Raw genomic sequence first — 19,290 nt, forward strand, 5'->3', positions numbered from 1 at the left:
AGGAAAAATAGCTTCAATTCGCAATGAAAACGCTGGTTATGCTGATCTTTTTTTATGACTTTTGTTGAGACAAAATATTTAAAATAAACATGGAGCTTTAGCTATAAGTTGTATTACATTTGTATTGCAGTATTTATTTTGTACAAACAGCTTTTGTTTGTGAAATGCCTCAAGCGGCATCACAGTAAAAGCAGCATAATGTGTTCATTACACATTAGTTTGAGGGGAATAAGTATTTGTATCGGACAATATTGGTAAAATGCCAAAATCGAGCATCTCTGGTATAAATATTTCTTAAATTGAACCTTTGTTTACTGTACAAGCTGCATGTTTTAAGTCGGATTTCAATATTCCTGTCGTACAAGTGTAAAAAGTTGAGCACTGCAGCACAGTGGTAACTTCGAAGAAAAATCACACATCCCATTAAGTCGTTCAAGCGCAAGGGGTTTACTGCTGTTCCTCTTTTCAGTTTTGGACTTGAATGGTACGAAGTCAGAATGTCACAAATTCACTTGCAGTTTTCATTTCAGCATTTGTGTTCACATACAGTATTCATCCAAATTCAGCCTGAATGCTGTGTTTATAGCAAAAAAACGGCACTCTTTACTGCATGCCAGCCCGGAATATATCACTATCCAATGTTAATTCAACATTTAATTTAAATATATTTAAAATTCAGTATTTTAAATCAACATTTCACAAAATAATTTTACCAGTAAAATGTACATACGCCCCTCCTCAGTAGTAGTATTCCTCCTACTCCTAACCCTAACCCCAAGAAACACACACGGCTGACAGAAAGGCTTTTATTGGAGCCAGCGAGAAAATAGCAGCAGCTGTATGTATAGATAAAACTATATATACACTGTCATTCAGTCTGGCACACGGCACTGCATGCTGAAGGTCCTGAGAGAAGATGAACACACTGTGTGCTAAAACACATCAACATGTCCACCAGCACAAAGGCGCTCAAACAATGGCCAGAGAGGAGTGTGTGTGCCGCTCAAGTGTTTACTTTTAAGTACACATATTTACATGCTTTTAAATCTAGGAGGCTGAAATAAAAATGTGTTGTGTGTATTAAATTGAAACGGAAAGAGAATACACAAGGAGACAGCATCTCATTGATTCTATTTTGTTCCTGTTGAAATAAGAGAAATTCAGTTATTGTCTGACTTGATTTCACGAGTTAAATCACTACATACACCAAACTGAGTGGTGAAGTATTTGAAACAAAACACATTTACGGTTAGAACTACTGTAAATCGGTTTTGCACGCAGCTCAACAGCCACACTTCCACAAAGTGCAAAATCATTTGAATTCGAACGTAAAAAGCATTCATCCATCAATCCATTTTGTATAGCGCTTTTTCACGTTCCAAAATTTTGCACCGTGCTGCCCATCTCGGTACTCAAACATGATCAACTTTCAATGTTAACAAAATGAAAAAAATATATATATTTTTTTTTCTTCAAAAGCAATGGATTTGTTCAAGTAGGTTGCGATCTTTATAAATAAATCAAGCTGCATTTCCGCATAGCTGAGCCAGTTGGAAGTGTCCCAGTTGGACTCAAGTTGAGATGAGGGCATCCCAACTGTAAAACCTTTGAATGTAATCTTCGTCAGGAAAGACTTTCCGCTAAGCCCCGCCCTCTTCTGGCGTGTGATCCACAACAAAGCGACATATGTCCTCCGTGCTGGGAGCTGCTGATGAGACTTGACAACAGAGTGCTTCACGGTGCTGGTGGCTAGCTGATAATTCGGCTGATGGACTGCAAGGAAGGGAACTCCTCGTTCTCACTCATGTGCAGTGTCTTGTGAGAGTTGAAGTCCTTGGGGGCCAGCACCTGTCTGCATGTGGGGCACACCTGACAGTCCAGGTCGGCAGCGGCGTTAGCATTAGCCTGCGTCCTGGGTGTCTGCCAGGCGTTCTTTTTGTTCTTGTTTTTCTTTCCTCCGCCGTCGCCTGTCCCCGACTGTTTCTCCTGAGCCTTGCAGTCGCCGTGAGCTGTGAGGAGCTCCTGCTGCTTAATAGTGTCCGGCAACAGCACCAGCAGCTCATTGAAGATGCGGTTGAAGTCGTCTCCAAGCAGGTCCTTGCAGCTGTGGTGATAGTGGGCTGCTGATAAAACCCCCTGGAAACACACAAATGGTGTCAGGAGATGCATGAGTAAAAATAAATACATAAAATATTCTAGCTTAAGCTGTTATAAAACATTTACTGTACGCAAAATGTTGTAGGTAGCATTTTAACATTCATACAAGTGTAAAAAAGTTACCCACACATCCGAATAAAAGTGACAACACAGAAGAGTTGCTTCACATAAATACATCACGCAGTGCAATTCTTGAACTCTTAAATGCTAAAAGGAGTTGACTGCCATTACTCATACAAAACATACAAAAAAAAAAAACAATGAAATGTGTACTTACCCTCAACTTCGATGACAAGTAAACAAGTACAAGGAAATGGAGAGGCAGGATTACTGCTGAAGCACGAGTGGTTCCGCATAAAGCTTCATGCAGATCACTTTGCCGTGTAGCTTCCACAGTCTTTTTTTTACTGCCATCGACCATATTAGCGCCTTTCCCACATTCCCATTTAGCTATGACTTTAATTTCTGATTTTATTGTCAACACATTTTTCCTCTCCTCTACCATCACCTATAAACTTCAGTGGTGACATTTGAAGTATCACAATAAAAAAAAATAAATAAAAAAAAAAAAAAAAGGCAAAACATCCTGTAGATGCTCATTTTGGGCTCTGGATTTTTGTACGACTTTGCAAGGCCCTTCTTGTATTTGAGCTGAATTTTCAGTTGTTTAGTGAATATCTGTACTTTAGTAGAATGATATTTTCAAGTAGTGACGATGTTACTGTCACTTATTGTGTTGCGGTACCTGTCTGAATTGCGCGGAGTAGTTTTTGAACTGATTGAACTTGGACTCATCATTGTGGAGGTACTTCTTGATCGACTGGATCAGCTCCAGATTCCTCTGATGGAAGTCGTCTGGCACCAGGTAACCACTGTCTGGAGCTTTGGGAGCTCTGTGTGGGGGGGGGGACAGTTTAGAGCACACAGATGATCTTTGATGTCTCAAAGTGGCGGCAGGCTTACAGGTTGACCACCAGGGGAGGGGTCTCCACCACGTTACTGTTGAGGGGGATCCCGGTGAAGCCAGGTGGGGGTTTTGTGGCAAGGAGCCCCAAGCCAGGTGGAGGTGGGGGCATTGTGGAGGACGGAGCAGGAGTTGAGGACATGGTTGGGAAGGAAGTCTTGAACCCTGCGTGGCAAACAATAGCGATCTTACATGTCACTAATTCATGTGGATAAATCAAAATGCAGTGTCTTTCGTGATAATCATTTGTATTTCGTATTGAAATACTTATAATTAAGGTGGCATATAACAGGAATGTAGAGCTGCAACTAACAATTATTTCCTTACTTGACTACCGTAAATCCCGGACTATTAGCCAAGTGTAGCCTACTGTACATGAAAAAATGTTTTCTTTTTAAATTTGGTTAGTGCGGCTTATATTCAGGTGTGCTCAGTCTGGAATTTAAGGTAATCTTAAGCATGCTGTTTTGATTAACCAAGTAATCAATTAGGCCCTAGACGGACCAAATCAACATGACCCAAACAGTTTTGGTCTGCAACATATCTGAAAAGAGGCAAAAATGTTGATTGCTGTTTTCCAAGGTCAAATCTGATGTGTGTGAATATCTTGTTATGCCGAAAACACAAAGATAAGAAAAAAAAGGTCTGCTTTCATGGATGACTAAGAAAATTAAGAAATATTCACACTAGAGAGGCTGAAATCAGAGGATATTCACATCTTTAAAAACACAAAAACAGTTCAATTGAATCAATTAATCATCGATTCATTGATTGATTGATTAACTTGCTGCTCACTGAATGCTGCTAATGCTAGTTGTCCCAACACAATGAAACATCTCATTATGTTAGAATATAGGAAGACAAAACACACACATTGTGCATATCAGCATGCTGTGTAAAATACCTGGAGGTGGTTTCTTAGTCATGAGGGCAGGGAATTCCTCGTCTTGTTCAATAGGAGCATCTTCCTTGGTATGAGGCGGTGTTGCGACTGTCTCCTTGCTAACGACTGGCGGTGATGTTTCATGAAAGCCATTAACCAATCGGCTCTGGGCAACCGCCACCGCGCTGGAAGGTTTGCTCCTGGTTTTCTCAGGAACATTCTCCTTTTGAGCTGTCGTTTCCACTGACGGCGTCTTCGCAGGTGCTTGGGTCCCCGACACTGAAGAGTTAGAAGAAGCATATGTGTTCTTTTGTTTTTTCTTCTTGCTTGCTTTCGAAGGAGGAAGGTCAGTGTTGGACGTAGGGGTGGCAAGGCTGGTGGTGGCAGTGGAGGCTTTGCCATCGCATCCTTTTACTGTAAGCAGAGATGAGATGTCCAACATGGTGGGCACCGAGCGGAACTCCTGCTGCGTCATTCCTGGGCTGTCATCATCGGAGGAAGGAGGCGAGCGTGTGGATGCGGCCTTACCATTCTCTCCTACTTTCTTTTTTCTCCTTAAAGATGAAGCGCTTGAGGAGGTAAGGGGCTGGGGGCCGGAGGGTGCTGAGGAGAGTTGAGGTGGGGGTCGAGTAGAAGGAGGGGGCTGAGCAGTGGGCCGAGCTGGAGCAGTATGAGTGGACCACGCAGAGTTAGAGCCTGCTGCAGATTTGAGGGGTCGGACTTTGGACACGAGAGCGGGGAAATCCTCCTCTTGAAAAGACGACGACTTCTTGGGTTGGGCAGGATAAGATGGTGTCATGGGGGCTGACACATTAACTACCGAGAGGCTGGGGAAGTCATCTTCCTTCAGCGTCCGTGGAGCTGGTGGAACCACTGGTGGGGCTGATTTTACACTGGACACACAACATAAAACAAAAACTGTGAACCTGTGACTGATAAAAGGTTTGAAGTCTGTGCTGTGTAGTATTATATTACATGGCGACTGGAGCTGTGGCCCCCAAAGCTGGAAAGTCATCTTCTTCATCTCTTGGATTTGAGCTCTTCATGGTCTTCACTACAAAAGGTGCAAACAGAAGTGTCATATCTGCTGCTCTGACTAAATGTGCAGCTCATCAAAGGCTTCGTACTCAAGCATGCATTTTCAAGACAACTAACTCCCATGAGTTCCGTTAAGTTTTTCTACCTGGAGGTTTTCCTGTTGGTTTCATTGATCCGATCCTGGGCTCTTCTGATTCCATTCTGTCTTCCCTGTGTGGTTTGGGAGCACTCCTCTCCAGTGCAGCTGCTCTATCTTCTTGTCGACGCACAGCCATCGACGCCCGCATAGCAGCTGCCACCTCCCTGTCCTCTTCCTCTCTGCACAGGTGGGCATGAGACAAAAAAAACATCCAAATTTGGAAGGTGGCTTGACAGTAACACAATAAAACATATACAAAGTGAGGCTTAAATCGGTGCTAGTTATAAAAGGAGAATTGAACTTCTAAGATTGGGTCTCATCACAAGTTATTCTTTAAAACGTTTCTGTTTTACTGTGTGGGGTTGCACATTAGAAGAGGTGCAAGTCAGTGTCATGCCGTGAGGTTCATGTCTGGTGAGGCACCCGCTCCTTTGGAGTCGGACTTGAAAGTACGCCCCCTTCAGGTACATTAGAAAACTGTCTTTGCAGTTCTATGTCCAATCAACAAGAACAATGCTGTCACACCTTCACATTAAAAGACATTACACAGGCTGTAGAGAGTCATTGTGTAGACTAAATATTTCTGCAAACATTATCATGGCCACATGCTGACAAACAGAAATGGTATTCAGGGGTGAGCCAAGGCTAAGCTTGCCGTTGCGTCACGTGTTGTTTCTAGTATTTCATCAGGAAATGCACAAGTTCAGCCAAGTTTTCTTAAGAATGTTAAAAATGATTGGGATCACACATATTTATTTTATGTTATAATGATTATTTTTGTGTTTTTATGACAGCCTCCATGAACGCACATCATTGGCAAAACAAATAGTTTTATGTTGTTGTACTCCAGGCTAGTCGTGCCCAGCACGAATGAGCCCTACAACTCACCGAGAGTATCGCCAGCTCTTCTGTCCCGCCTGGGGTCTTCCTCTCCCTCCTCGATTGTGACGCATCTCCTCATAATCCTCACCGGTGACCAGACCTGAGAGATAAACACAAACACATCCGTGACTTCAACTTGTGCTGCCTACAAACTACAGAAGCATCAGCTGCATTCCATGAGCATGACTAGGCCACCATGGAGGCCAACCTTCATTTCTCCTCTGCTGCTGTCTTGGAGCCAAGTTGAACTGCAGGTCGATGTGGCGGTTTTGTCGGGCCTCCGCTCGGCTCTTGCTGTGGGCCGCAGCCTTGTGCGCCTTGTAGTCGATCTCGGTGCGGAATGCATGGGTGAACTGCTCGGTGGCACAGAGGCCTTCCTCGCACAGGTAGTGACTTTCTCGGAAGTGCTCGCTCAAGTACTGGTAATCGCTGTGGAAACAATGCGTTTGAAAATTTTATTACAAAACCATCCAGGTTTGAAGTCACAAAACTGACAACAAAGATGCAAACTTCAAGGACAGGTAGACTCCGTGTGCCGTCATTACCTGTAATATTCCTGGGAGCCGTCAGCGTCACAGAAGTGGCAGAAGTAGTGGTCCTTTCTCAAGTGTTTGAGCAGCTCATCGTTGTCGAGGTAACGGTCATCGCAGAACTTGCAAAGCGGGTGTCCTCTGTGACTGGTGTCGTCCGGGTCTCCGTGCGCTCGATGGCGTGCGAGTTCCTTGCGGTTGTACCACTTCCGCTCATGGGAGAAGATCTAGGGTTGAATTTCATTCATCATTGCGAGGTGCATGTTTATTGTGCTTTCCCACCTGTGGTTTCTCTATAGGGGTAGCTCGTGCACATGCACTTCAAGTAGGTGGAAATCATCTGTTCATTTATGAACAAGAAATGCATGAGCGTAAACGATCACAATGTACCCCACTGTGCATATTTAAGACTTTTTTCCCCATGAATTCCAATTAAAATCGAATGGAGGCATAATGAGATTTCACAGTGGGATGCACTGTAACAGTGTCGTTTACAAATTACACAATAATAATAATAATAATAGTCAAACAGAATCCAATGCTTTCAAGTATACATACAGTATATATCATAAGCACACAAATACCTTTAGATGTTTGGTGCAGAGCTTGCAGCAGAAGAGTTCATGCTGCTTCCTCATGTGTTGCTCCAGCTCCACAAACTTGGAGAAGATCTTGGCTTGTGAACAGCAGGGACACTGTGGCAACAGCAGGTGCCTGATAAAGCGCACAACCACAAAAGGTGAGCAAATCGCATATAAAAAGACATCTGATAAGGAATAAAGTCTTGGTAATATCACTCATCACACAAAGATCATGAAGCAAATGCAACGGGAAATGCTGCAATCTCGTACGTGCTAAATTGCATGAGATTAAATGCTGCAAGTTCACGGAACAAAATGGAAGTTAGCCAGAATACCAGGGGAGCCAGACCAGTCTTTGAGGACATGATGCCCAAAAGAAAGCAGGCTGCCTTTTGAAGAGGTGCAATGAAAAGGTTCATTTTTCTTGATGTCTTTGTTAAACATTTGGCCATAACAAAACATTATAGCACAACCAATAAGTTGCTCATGTTAGCATAACATAGGTCTGGTTACCCTCGTAGCCTGGCAAACTACCAATTTGTTCTGGCATACAGTTCTTTTTGGGGACTGTGTGCGTTTTTGGCATTTGCAGTTGTTTTTGATCTTGCAACATCTAAGTGAGGGAAGCAATTTTCTGCAGCATTTTCTCGTTGCATTTGATTTATGGTCTGTGTGTTTGGGATCGTTTCTGTATTTAAAGCGTAACTGGTCATGGCATATTAGGCAGCTTTGTGGCTTTATTTGGACAGAAGTAATCATAAGCAGTCTTCAGGCACAAGCATAATAGAATACAATTTACCTGTACTGAGCATGGATCATCTCATCGGCAAAATAAATGTCATGTTTCTTCTCACAAGGGAAGTGCTGATGGGGCAGAGAGGAAAAGGCCTCTGCGGTCTTGACAAAAACCACCTGAGAACAACAACAGATGGGACGTGAAGCACAGCACTTGCAATGCACATCACACTACAGACATCCTACAACAGTCGACATGTAAGCGTCACACTAATATTGTATGCAGTGGAAATTGTCCTGGTGTTCCAGTCCCAAATACACTCCCAATGCTTTATCAAACTAGTTTTGACAGCTGTTAAAAGCAAGCGTTTACAGTGAAGGTTGTGGTCTAGGCCCGTTTTGGGATGACGTTATTATCCAACTGGGTTGACAAGCTGGCTTAAAGTCCATTGAAAGGACTGACTGGAGGGAGGGTAACTACACGCACGACACGCTAAAGCAGTCTGACACCGGTTATCCATTAACACATCCGTACACACTGTGAAAAGTATATTTGCTGAAAAGTGACAGCCAAAAAGAGTACCACTTCTTAGTCATAAAAAATGGAGTTGGTCGCTTCATGAGATAAGCGTGTAGCTACTTTTGACTGGTGGTTACCACCACAACCACTAAAGTGGCTAGTTAGCACGCTTAATAACATCTATGACCTGTGTCTAACTAGTTCTTTGGATGTTTAACGATGTCACAACGATGAGGGTTGATCATTCATCCTAATTAGAATGAGTTATTTATGAGAAATGGGTGTTTCTTCTACTAACACCCAGGACGGTGCGGCCTAGCTAGCATAACTGGCGACATCCTCGAGCCACAGTACTGTTAGTAGCCGCACCTTGTCGAGCTCCTCCCGGCAGACGGCGCAGTACTTCTGCTCACATAGCACCCTCATTTTGGTGGAGCAACGGTAACACACCGGGTGGTCGCATTTTCCGAAGGCGAAGATGTCTACTTCTTGGCAGCACAGGACACAGTGCTTCTCCGTTTCTTTAGAGTTGATCAAATCCATGGTCGAGTAAAAAAGCAAAAATTACCCAATGAGTCCAGAGGCTGCCTCTGTAGTACTTACGTAATTGTGAAAGTCTGAGACACTGACGTGCCACGCCGCTCTTTACGCGCGATTTGTATGGCATGTGGAAGAGAGCTGTCACTGGCCCACAGTGGTACTGCGTTGGCCTATCATGTTGTATGTGGATCAACGCACGCACAGCACCACGTGGGAGACATTCACAGAAGTGGGGCTTTATCCGGGTTAAATAATTGGTTTTTAAAACATAATTCAAATATTAACAAATGTGATGTTTTTGAAGCTACTCTGTTTGTGCAACAGATAGTTTGAATGGATTTTGTAAAAAAAAAAAAAAAAAAAATCCGCTAAACATACATCAAAGGAGAGTCAATCTCTTTCATCGGTTATTACTGAACGAGGCGATGGCAATAAGACATTGCGTGTGAATGCTTAAGAGCTGAAGTAAAAAACTGAAATAAGTGGGAAAGCATGAATGTCGAAATGCAGAATGAAAGTGTAGATTGTAAGTAGAAGAGCTGAACTCGTGCCGAAATGGCGCAGAAATGTGCGGAAATGTAAAATGAATGGATGAATAACACACAGCATGATAGCACTAAGTGTTTATATAAGTTTCTACTTATGAAAACGGCTAAACTGCTACTATGCTAACGTTAGTGTGCAAAATGCTAAGTTTCTGCGTATGTTAATACATATGAAAATGTTAAAAAAAAATGCTACTATGCTAATGTAAGCGTGCCAGCGCCAATATGCTAACACCTAACATGGTAGCACTAAGTGTTTATATAAGTTTCTACTCATGAAAACGGCAGAAATATGCTAATGTTGGCATGTTAGCAATGCTGATGTTAGAATGCAAAACCTAGCACGATTGTGCTAAGTGTCTGCCTAATAAAAATGCTACTATGCTAATGCATTAGCGTGCTAACGCTTAACATGATAGCGCCAAGTGTTTCTCGGAGTTCTACTTTTAAAAATGACTAAAAAGGAGAAATTAGAGGACAAAATAAGAGCATTTAATAATAAATAGATCAAAACACAGTGCAGAATTTTAAGCTTTTAGCAAGTTGATGCAGTACTTTAACAGCTCAGACATAAGAGCATCTATATTGCATTTCCTCATAAGGTGGGAAGTGCTTTACTTATAAGACAGTACAAGGGCTCTATTAGAGGTGGGGCATTGATGTGTGGGGTAACATTGATATCAGTGATGAAGCAAAATCCAATAAATTTATTTTATTTAAAAATATACGAGTGTATTGGTACTTGTTGAAACATAAAAAAATACCACAAATAACACGCCAACCACTCATATTTCAAATGCGGCTACTGCCATCTGGTGGAGTTCATCAAAACTACATCAAGGGGTTGCCTACAGCCACAACTGTTTTTTTGTTTTTGACCAGGCGCTAAATAGAGACCAGTGTTGGTGTTGTTTTTTTTTTTTTGCTAAATAAGATTCAGAAGAAATACGATTCTTTAAAAAATGAGCTTAATTAGCAATTGTAACTACCTGGTACCATCGTCTGTTAGTGCACAAGTACCGAGTGTCCACAAGCTAGCTAGTGTAATTTGTGGTGCTCGCTCAGTCCCATGACTCTGAAGGTGCAGCTGGCAATCTTCTCATAGAGAAGGAACATGAGGGCTGCAGTCAGCACCGTCTGCAGCAACTTGGCCTCCAGACCTTTGAACAGACCCAAGAAGCCAAATTTCCTGCACGAGAAAGCAGAGATTAAATATGTTCCACGTCAGTAAGTGAGAGTAGTATCTCTGCACACATACCTGTATGAGCATGGATACAATGACAACACACACCACAAGCCTTATTGTTCTCTGCTATATAAAGCCTAATCATTTACTGGCAAATAATCATCCAATCCAAGTAGTCAATTTGTAGTGATAGCTGTGGATAACCAAGCAGTATGTAGGCATAAAGCATTTGTGAATGCAAATACAGGAAGTGAGCTCTTAGTACCAATTACAAACCAAAACGCAAATAGACCCACCTGACTCGATTGGCTAGTAGAGACTTCACTGTCGCCAGGCTGGAGAGCAGCGTAGACTTGTTTGTTGACTTGCTGAACTGACCAAACTGCGGAAATTAAAAATAAACAAAGACTCTCGTCATCTGCTAAGTCAACACGTTAATAAAAAATAAATAAAATACAATCTAGGATTTTAATAGCTCATCCGGACCCGAAAATCAGTGAACAAAAGCGTAGCACAACGAATGATCTGATGCGTGAACATCTTTAACGTCGTCCTCTAAATTTAAATTGCTGCCAAGCTCACAGGCTGGATCAGATGCAGAGGAAAATCAAGTTGACATGGCTGTTTCGGATCATGAACAAAACACAGACATCATTCAAATTGGAGAAAGTTAAAACTGGAAATAAAAGACTTTTATTTATAAAAGGTGGTCACATTTGGAAACGGGAAATAATAATAGGCCACAAGTACACGTTTATGCAAGTGTGAAAGAAAGTCAAGAGACGAGGGGGGGTAAAAAACAAAACAACAACCTACCCTTAGAATAGACTGTATGGTCTGCAGTGGGTAGGTGGCGGTGGTGGCGACTGCTTTGGCAACTGCACCAATCATGAAAACCTCCAAAGATGACAGCTGAGGAGAAAGACAGAAAAGATGTTCATATTTTTTTGCATGACACAAACTTTGAGTTCATGATTCAGTTTTGTATATTTACAGTCGTCCCTCGCCAACTCCGTGCTTCGACTTTTGTGGCTTCACTCTATCACTTGCTAAAATAAATACAAATATAATCATTGATAAATCGCCGCTGTTGCATGGCTGAATACGGTAAAGCAAAAAAAGAAAAAAAAAAGCATAATTCAGCTATTTTTACATATCTTTGGCCTAAATTAAGCATAAAAATGTACTAAAAAAAACAAATACAGCACAAGACATTCAGAAGACGCATTCAAAGCCATGTCATATGTAGCATTCTACACTGGCCACTAGGTGGCAGCAATGCTACATAGAAACTGGAAGTAAAAAAAAGGAACTTTCCCAATGCTAACATGTGTGATTCTATATTACGTCTTATTTTCTCTTATTATGTCCACTATATTGGGTAACACAAGTGTAAAAGTGACTATAGGGGTGTTAGCGCATGTCTGGAGGGCTCTGATCAGGTTAAAAACTGTATTTAGAAGGTGTTAAACAGCTTTTCAATGCTCTAATTACATAAATAGTCCATTTATAAATAAGGAGTATTACTTATCACGGTTGGGTCTGGAACTGATTAACCACGCTAAACGAGGGATGACTGTAAATCGGGGATCGCTACCACTCGGCCAATGAAATCTGTGCATTCCAGGCGCTAAACATTGCGACTGTAAATACAGAGACAGGTTAAAAAAAGACAGAAACGCAGCGAGTGACACGGAAGAAAGATTGAGCGATACAGGGAAAGAAGATAGAAACAAGGGAGGACAACGAAATGCAACCAGACCTTAGCTTAAAGAGATTTTCCGTATATGGATTGGAATTTTAGATGTATAGAATCCACACGGTCTGAAGTTCTGCATGTAAATGAGCGAAACAAAGCCGTCTTTTAAATCTCTTCCTAGCTTTGTGCTTTGATAATGTAATTAGCCATTACTGATGCACCAGACCAAAAGGGATTTTGACTAGACGTACTCCCGACATCCCCCTCGACGTCTGCTTAATCCGCACATGAATCATGTGAGCGGAATTACCGAGGCTCGTTCGACGCGTCCTGATAATGACAATGAAGTAGTCTCCCTGCTCAGACACCGCTAAGCAAAAGGTGCAACGCTAAAGGGGGCAAATGGCACCAGCATTCATTGGTAAACATTTGTCTCACCTCCCTGGGAGCTCCTCTCCTCAGTTGCCTCTTCAGACCTTCATAGATCATGAACTGGATGGCAGGGTTCAGCACCAGCAGCAGGGAGGGGAAGGTGCCGTTCCACAGCGCTCCCGCACCCTCGTCACGAATGATCTGCGCAAAAGCATCTGCAACAACAAAAAAATAACGTGGGTGAAAATGAATAGTAAACAGAATAGAAAGAAATATGACTTCAGATTTAGTTTACCCCAAATGCCACAGTAGTTGGTGGGCTGGATGTCTGTGTTGTGGAACTTGGAGCCCTGAAGCTTCAGCCGGGTGTTGACTACCCACAGCGGCGTGGTCACCAGTACGTTCACTACACCTTAAGGAGACAAAGAAGAACTATTTCCTCAAGAGCTGAATGAGACTGTGGCGATCCACAATATCCGTTTCCAATCACATCTCCACGTTTGGTGACCCCGACGTGAGCAGTATGTCGAACGACAACGAAAACAACTTATTTATTGTAGTATACCAATTGGTATTTCACTGATAACGTAAACGTGAGATTTAGTACGGAGAGAACAACCCCCTTACTTTTATCTTTGTGGTTGTCTTGCATACTGGAAGGGACGTTGCAAGGGAGGGAGAGTCAGGCTTATTGGAAGGAGGAAGTCTGAGTAAGGAGACCACAATGCTGCTTAGTTATCACTGTCTATTTCATAGGAGCAGATCCGTTCACATGTTCAAAGAAGTCATCTTTATCCTGGATGATGGTCGCCATTTTAGCGTCTCGGACGGGGGCCGATGTTGATTTCTCCGCTTTCTGGATGTTTTTACGATGTTTTCACTTTCACTTTGATTGCACGTGGCCACCAGAAGACTCTACCTCACGCTTGGGAGACTTGATGGAGGTTAAAGTAGAAAAGTTAACTAAAAAGAACAAGTGACATTGTCCTTCCTCGTATATATGGATTTTCCATGAAGTAGTATTCCTTATATATAAGACAAATATATTCACAGTCAGAGCATAGAAAACCTGTTTATAAACTTCTACATACAGTTTTTAATATTATTAGAGCCCTGCAGACATGAAATAACACCCCTATAGTCACCTTTACACTCCTATTACCCAATATGGTAGATATAACCAGAGAAAATAAGCCATTTAAGACATAAATAAGACTGGTGCTTGTGTGCGTTGCAATAAATGGACAGGAAGTGACGTCGGGGGTTCAGAGTTGAGGTTTTGCTCAAGACTGATGTTCCAGCAATCACGTCTGGTGCATGTGACTAGTGACACCTAGTGACCAGTGTAGAATACTACCTTTCATCGTCTTTTAATGCCTTATACTGTATTTTAGTTCACTTAGTTATTTGTATGCTGGAGAATGCTTAAGTTAGGCCAAGAATATGTCAAATTTGTTTAAATATGCATATTTTTGGAGTAAAACTAGGCTGTAGTCAACAACAAAACAGTGACAATTTATTTATTTATTCATTTTTTAAATGCAATAGCGTGAGGGCCCGATGTTCGAGCCGCAAAGTGGACCGGGACGACCGTATGTACGCATACAGTATATATATTTATATCGTTTTCGGTCCATCTCGCTTACGGTGATACGGTAGTGACGTCACAGAAGCCGACATTGATAGTGGTCAAGTATTAATGCTAGTTATTGATTAAGCAAAGAATCGCACCTGCGGCAATGCCCACGAGCAAGTCAGTGCGAGGTGATGATGACTGATGGTCCTTCAGCCAGCTGGCCTTCAAAGTGTGGAAGCAGTAGAAGTAGACAAAGTTGGAGCAGCACAGGCTGCAGATGACGGGGAACCAGCCTCTGTATGGAGCCAGTCTGCAACCATATATGAGTGGAAAACAGGAACATAATCACATCTTCTTCTACACTTCTACACAGGGGACATACACCTTTAAAGCTTTAAAGACTGGGAGTGACAAGTTCATAATCAGAACCACATATCAGTCCTGATCAGCACCTGAATTATTGAGCTGAAATTCTGCCTTTACAAAGATAATTTGGTAGTTTTGGCTGAGAAGGGGTTGTGTTTCCATAAAGTCACTCACAGTCCTTCCTCCTTGATGATTTCTGCTAGTATGGCTGGAGTTGATTTGGCCCTCCTCTTCTCGTCCACTTCAACACAAACATAGAACACATCATCTACTAGATAGATACTGGATCTCAATAGTTGCACAAGCGGACTTCTTACCTTGAAGTCTCAGTCTGGCAGTGTCCAGGGGGAAGAATACTGTCATGGCAGTCACGCTTCCCTAAAAGAATTACTCTTAGTATCAATGGAGAGCATTTAAAGTGACACGTTTCAATAAGAACTCTAACTAGCAGTGTGCAGGCGTACAGGCGTCTCAATATCATAGTGATTTTGCTTAGCTAACTTACCACTGCTCCGGACACAGCATGCACCAAACTCTCATACGAAAAAACCTCGAAAGTCATCTTCACCCAAATATCTGCGATTTTTACCAAAGAAGAAATTACTTTCAAGTCGTCAGCCTGGAATAGGGATAGTTTACATCTCCTGGAGCAGACAAGCTCCTGCTTCCTGTGCTGTCACTGCGCCGTATAGCACTGAGGCATTATGGGCAATGTAGTGTAATGTGCCGGGACGTCCACAAGAAATCACGAGGTACACTAATGGTCATAGTTTTTGTTCACATAAGATAAATACAGTATACACAATGCTGATAATGAATGTATGTCAGCTCTGTAATATGTTACAATTATATTGAAGGTAAAACAATTGAAAAATGTACTGAAAGAATAAAAATGAGTCGCCTCCTTTGTCGTATTCATAGTCAGTTTATTTCGAGCATGTTTAGAAAAATATACAAAAAATGTAACACCATTGGCGGGCTGTCACTAAGCAATAAGTACCGGAAACCCACTCGGTTCTGCACATGCGTGAGACTGCGTCACTTCCTTTTTTTTAGCACGGCGGTTCTGCAACGTTACGTGCTGTGGTAGATAAATGTATGAACATACAGGTATACTGTATGCTAATGTCACTATTGTCACATCCACCATGACTGAGATACGTAAAAACTTGGGCAATGCACGGAGCGCAGACCTAAACGTCATATCCGGTTATGTAAACGTCAATAAATAAATAGATTAAAACATAGGAAATGCATTTCAATGTAAACAAACATAAGCAGAGTGTAGTGATGGATTCATCTAGAGGAGGGTTTTTTTCTAAACGGAGAAATACCAACCATCCAAACATATCATCTTAGCAAATGCTTGTGTGTGTATATTTTCAGTGACGAAAAAAAACGTAAAATAATTTATGGAACCGAGAAAAGAGGGCTTATAAATTATCCACTTGCACCATAGATATAACATTATGTTGTAATTTCTCAAATCTTAGAAATCGTGTGTGTGTGTGGGGTGGGGGTATACTGCTGGCGTAAAATAGATCGACGGACGGCGTACATTACACGTTGACAGGTTGACCGCATGTAGAGGTGTTCTGCACATGCGTAGAACTGATTGTATTTCAGGTATGTATTGCAGTGACTGTGCAGTAAATGGAATATGGCGCCCCCTATGGGTTGTGCTCAAAATGCTTTGGAAGACATGCTAGCATACACGTAACACAGAAATTGTGTCAGTTTTATAATGATCAGACAAATGGTCAATGACCTGTGTCACCAGACTGTGACGTGCTAACCACTAGTCCGTCATGCGGCATAACACAGTAGATACACATTTTTAATAACAATACTAATCTCCAGCCCATTCTCTCAGCCACTCCTCACACTGCTTCCTCTGCTCCTCACTCTCCTGTTTCCTCCTTTGGTTTCTCCTCTTCTCCTTCTGTCTCACTCTTTCTCTCTCCTGCTCTTTGGCTCGTCTTTGCTCCTCCACCCTGTGCTCCAGTAGGGCGTCCACAGTGGCTTTCAGGGGTCGTAAACTGCGCTGCGGAAGCCATTTGGGGTCCACAGACGGGAGAAAGGGGTCACCCGCGCATACGAGCAGGGGGTGCGGGTCCAGGGGAATGTGGAGGAGGTGGGCGTGCAGCATCATGCGGAAGGGGGCGTCGTCTGCTCCTGAGCTGTAGGTGAAGTCCCCGACGATGGGGTGGCCAACTGCGCTGCAGTGGACCCTTAACTGGTGGGTTCGTCCTGGTGCACGGCATACAGTGATCACATCACAGACAAAGGAAGGTGGGCTGGGGTGTGTTTACCTGTGAGAGGCTGTAGCAGAACCTTGGTGACAGGATCTCCATCGTATAGGCCATACTCCAACACCGTCAGCTCAGTCTGGCATGGTTTGGCATTCTCACAACCTGAGGACAGGTAAGGTAACATTTCATCAAGGTAGTTCTTGTATTTGAGTTTCTTATGTGGGAAGTAGTGACATCCAGTGGAGAGGTTAAATATCGCAACAAAACCGAGCGTGTATCTGCCATTTTTCACCGTAAAGTATTTCTAATTTTACATCCGGGTAGTCATCCATTTTTTAGGCTTGTCCTCTTGAGTAAACTTTACTATGTATTTATTATTTGTTTACCATTTATTTAATTGTATTATAGGTACTTGTATGTTTTTTTAGTTTGATTATCTAGTCTTCTATTTTCTGATATCATGCCGCAGTAATTACAAATGAACATGCAAACAAAAAGATTTATTATTTTTTATTTTGTGTGTCCATATTGTCATGTTAAAAAGTAAAAAATCAAAAAATAAAAATGCATGGTTGCAGACTACCACGATGTATCACATCAGGCGTCCTTGAATCATTTTTGATCATTTATGATACTGCATGTATGTACAGTATATGTACTTCATTGCGTACCGTCTGTTCCTTCAATACACATCATATGTGTTTTGCCCTCTGATGTATTCTTGCCAATGGAAAAGTCCAGAGTTTGTGTCTCCTCTTCCACCCAGCCTCGGATCTGCAAAGCAAAACAAACATGCACACAACATAGGGTGATACGAGAGTGTGTACTGCATCGATATACCAGAGCGATGTAGGCCTTGGTGACAGTGCGCTCCTTGAAGCAGCGGTACGCCTGGCCAGCAGCGGCTTTATTGAGGGCAACGCAGAGGGCGCCACTGGTGGAGAAATCCAACTGGTGACAGAACCTTCAATACATGAAGTAACACCTTTAATTACTGGTAGCATGTAGTTACATTCTTCATTTTGACTCTACTAATGCTGAACCTGAATCCGTAATATGTGCTGGAGTCTGCCAGCTGAGGGAAGCGATGTCGGAGTTGGGCCTGCACGGTGTTTTTTTCATACCACATCTTGCTATCAATGCGGATGTCCCAGTGCTTGTCCACCACAATGTAATCATCGTTCTGAAAGAGCACGCAAAGCCTCTCCACGCTGGCAGGCTCACTCGTCATCATGAGCGGGCATCAGGGAACACCCCTAAACAAGAGAAAGACAGCACTTCATTAAAATAACTTCGTTATTATTATTATTTGTATATTGGCACATACACTGCTATTACATAAAGTCGTTAATGTAGAGCATGTATCGCAGTTACGCAATCAAAATGCGTCCACAAAGAGCCATTAATGTCTAAATAGCTGGTAATACAAGCAAGTAGCAAGATAGTTGTGATTTGCTGACAGTCAAGAGTGATGGTGGTGGCATCATGGTACCGCATGAGTGCTGGGAAACGGGAATTCTAACATGTACTGGACCTTCTGAAGCAGAATTCCCTTGGGAAACTGGGCTGAATGTCAGTTTTCCGACATAACGAGCTTACAGTTATATCCAAGCTTCACTTCTGTACTATTTTCCCTTGAGAAGATATAATTAAATAGTTGCTGATATTAAGAGGGGTGTATTCACTGTAGATAATACAACATTACTGTCCTGTGTTCGAAACCTGACGTTGTGGAGCCAATAAACGATATTATTGTATTACACTATGTAGTCTCTCAGGTCTTTGCTAATAGTACTGCATGTCTACATTTTTTTACACCTCTTGTAAATGAGGACTTTCGCACAGTACTTTCAAATACTCTTCACAGCTTGTCACGCAATTGCTTTCAAGCACAAGCTATTAGTTACATATTCCACGGAGCAGCATCAAAATCAAGCACAGTAAATGAGTGTCAGATTATTTCCCCGACGCTATTAAATAAACGTGTATTATCAGCAGTAGATTGTTTTGTCGCCATTCATCGCGGGCTTACATATCAGCAATATACATAAACATATAGCAATACATATCTTTCAAACATACCCAAATTCAACCACCTCTCACGCCATGTTGCTGTTGCTGTTCTTCGTCGTCGCTGAAAGCTCCAACCAACAACAGCGATGCGTGGCGCCCCCTACGGCAATCGAAGGTACTGCCGTTGTCATTTTCCAATGCAAGATGCTGAGGCACAGTTTTGATTGACACTGACAAAATAGTGTTGATTTATCAACATATTCAATATTGTGACTGTAATTTGCATTATAATAAAATGCTAATTACATTATT

At 42.3% G+C, this 19,290-nt stretch overlaps 3 protein-coding genes across 4 annotated transcripts; all 3 read right to left on the reverse strand.

Moving 5' to 3' along the window:
- Positions 1-471: 471 nt before the first annotated feature.
- Positions 472-9,071, reverse strand: znf598 (zinc finger protein 598). Its single transcript, XM_054760415.1, has 12 exons — positions 8,799-9,071; positions 7,974-8,086; positions 7,178-7,307; positions 6,609-6,820; positions 6,272-6,492; positions 6,070-6,163; positions 5,188-5,360; positions 4,980-5,058; positions 4,026-4,897; positions 3,121-3,286; positions 2,903-3,050; positions 472-2,136 (listed from the first exon to the last, which is right to left on the reverse strand). Exons 1-12 carry the CDS (start codon positions 8,970-8,972, stop codon positions 1,750-1,752), a joined length of 2,769 nt encoding a protein of 922 aa, XP_054616390.1. The 5' UTR covers positions 8,973-9,071; the 3' UTR covers positions 472-1,749.
- Positions 9,072-10,201: 1,130 nt separating this feature from the next.
- Positions 10,202-15,476, reverse strand: slc25a17 (solute carrier family 25 member 17). Its single transcript, XM_054760455.1, has 9 exons — positions 15,219-15,476; positions 15,031-15,091; positions 14,888-14,954; positions 14,503-14,657; positions 13,067-13,183; positions 12,838-12,986; positions 11,517-11,612; positions 10,997-11,082; positions 10,202-10,703 (listed from the first exon to the last, which is right to left on the reverse strand). Exons 1-9 carry the CDS (start codon positions 15,273-15,275, stop codon positions 10,553-10,555), a joined length of 939 nt encoding a protein of 312 aa, XP_054616430.1. The 5' UTR covers positions 15,276-15,476; the 3' UTR covers positions 10,202-10,552.
- A 151-nt stretch (positions 15,477-15,627) lies between these two features.
- rpusd1 (RNA pseudouridine synthase domain containing 1) lies at positions 15,628-19,100 on the reverse strand. Of its 2 annotated transcripts, XM_054760451.1 has the most exons (6): positions 19,048-19,100; positions 18,009-18,221; positions 17,806-17,929; positions 17,637-17,739; positions 17,026-17,127; positions 15,628-16,963 (listed from the first exon to the last, which is right to left on the reverse strand). In XM_054760451.1, exons 2-6 carry the CDS (start codon positions 18,197-18,199, stop codon positions 16,563-16,565), a joined length of 921 nt encoding a protein of 306 aa, XP_054616426.1. In that variant the 5' UTR covers positions 18,200-18,221; positions 19,048-19,100; the 3' UTR covers positions 15,628-16,562. The 2 variants fall into 2 exon arrangements, with proteins under 2 accessions (XP_054616426.1, XP_054616425.1); XM_054760450.1 differs by having other exon boundaries at positions 17,637-17,929.
- Between the last annotated feature and the right edge of the window lie 190 nt (positions 19,101-19,290).

The sequence above is a fragment of the Dunckerocampus dactyliophorus genome, chromosome 18, assembly GCF_027744805.1.
Source record: "Dunckerocampus dactyliophorus isolate RoL2022-P2 chromosome 18, RoL_Ddac_1.1, whole genome shotgun sequence".
Classification (NCBI taxonomy): Eukaryota; Metazoa; Chordata; class Actinopteri; order Syngnathiformes; family Syngnathidae; genus Dunckerocampus; species Dunckerocampus dactyliophorus.

Bases quoted from the DNA above. Each gene is read 5' to 3' on its own strand.
- rpusd1 (XM_054760450.1), bottom strand. From the start codon at position 18,199: ATGATGACGAGTGAGCCTGCCAGCGTGGAGAGGCTTTGCGTGCTCTTT. The intron at 17,128-17,636 runs GTACGCAATGAA...ACCTGTCCTCAG, and splicing joins GTGTATTGAAGGAACAGACG to GTTGTGAGAATGCCAAACCA. The intron at 16,964-17,025 runs GTAAACACACCC...GCCGTGCACCAG, and splicing joins TCTGCTACAGCCTCTCACAG to GACGAACCCACCAGTTAAGG.
- znf598 (XM_054760415.1), bottom strand. From the start codon at position 8,972: ATGGATTTGATCAACTCTAAAGAAACGGAGAAGCACTGTGTCCTGTGC. The intron at 5,059-5,187 runs GTAGAAAAACTT...CACCTTTTGTAG, and splicing joins ACCAACAGGAAAACCTCCAG to TGAAGACCATGAAGAGCTCA. The intron at 4,898-4,979 runs GTAATATAATAC...TTGTGTGTCCAG, and splicing joins GCCACAGCTCCAGTCGCCAT to TGTAAAATCAGCCCCACCAG.
- slc25a17 (XM_054760455.1), bottom strand. From the start codon at position 15,275: ATGACTTTCGAGGTTTTTTCGTATGAGAGTTTGGTGCATGCTGTGTCC. The intron at 11,083-11,516 runs GTAGGTTGTTGT...TAATTTCCGCAG, and splicing joins CCATACAGTCTATTCTAAGG to TTTGGTCAGTTCAGCAAGTC. The intron at 10,704-10,996 runs GTGGGTCTATTT...TTTCTCGTGCAG, and splicing joins CTACTAGCCAATCGAGTCAG to GAAATTTGGCTTCTTGGGTC.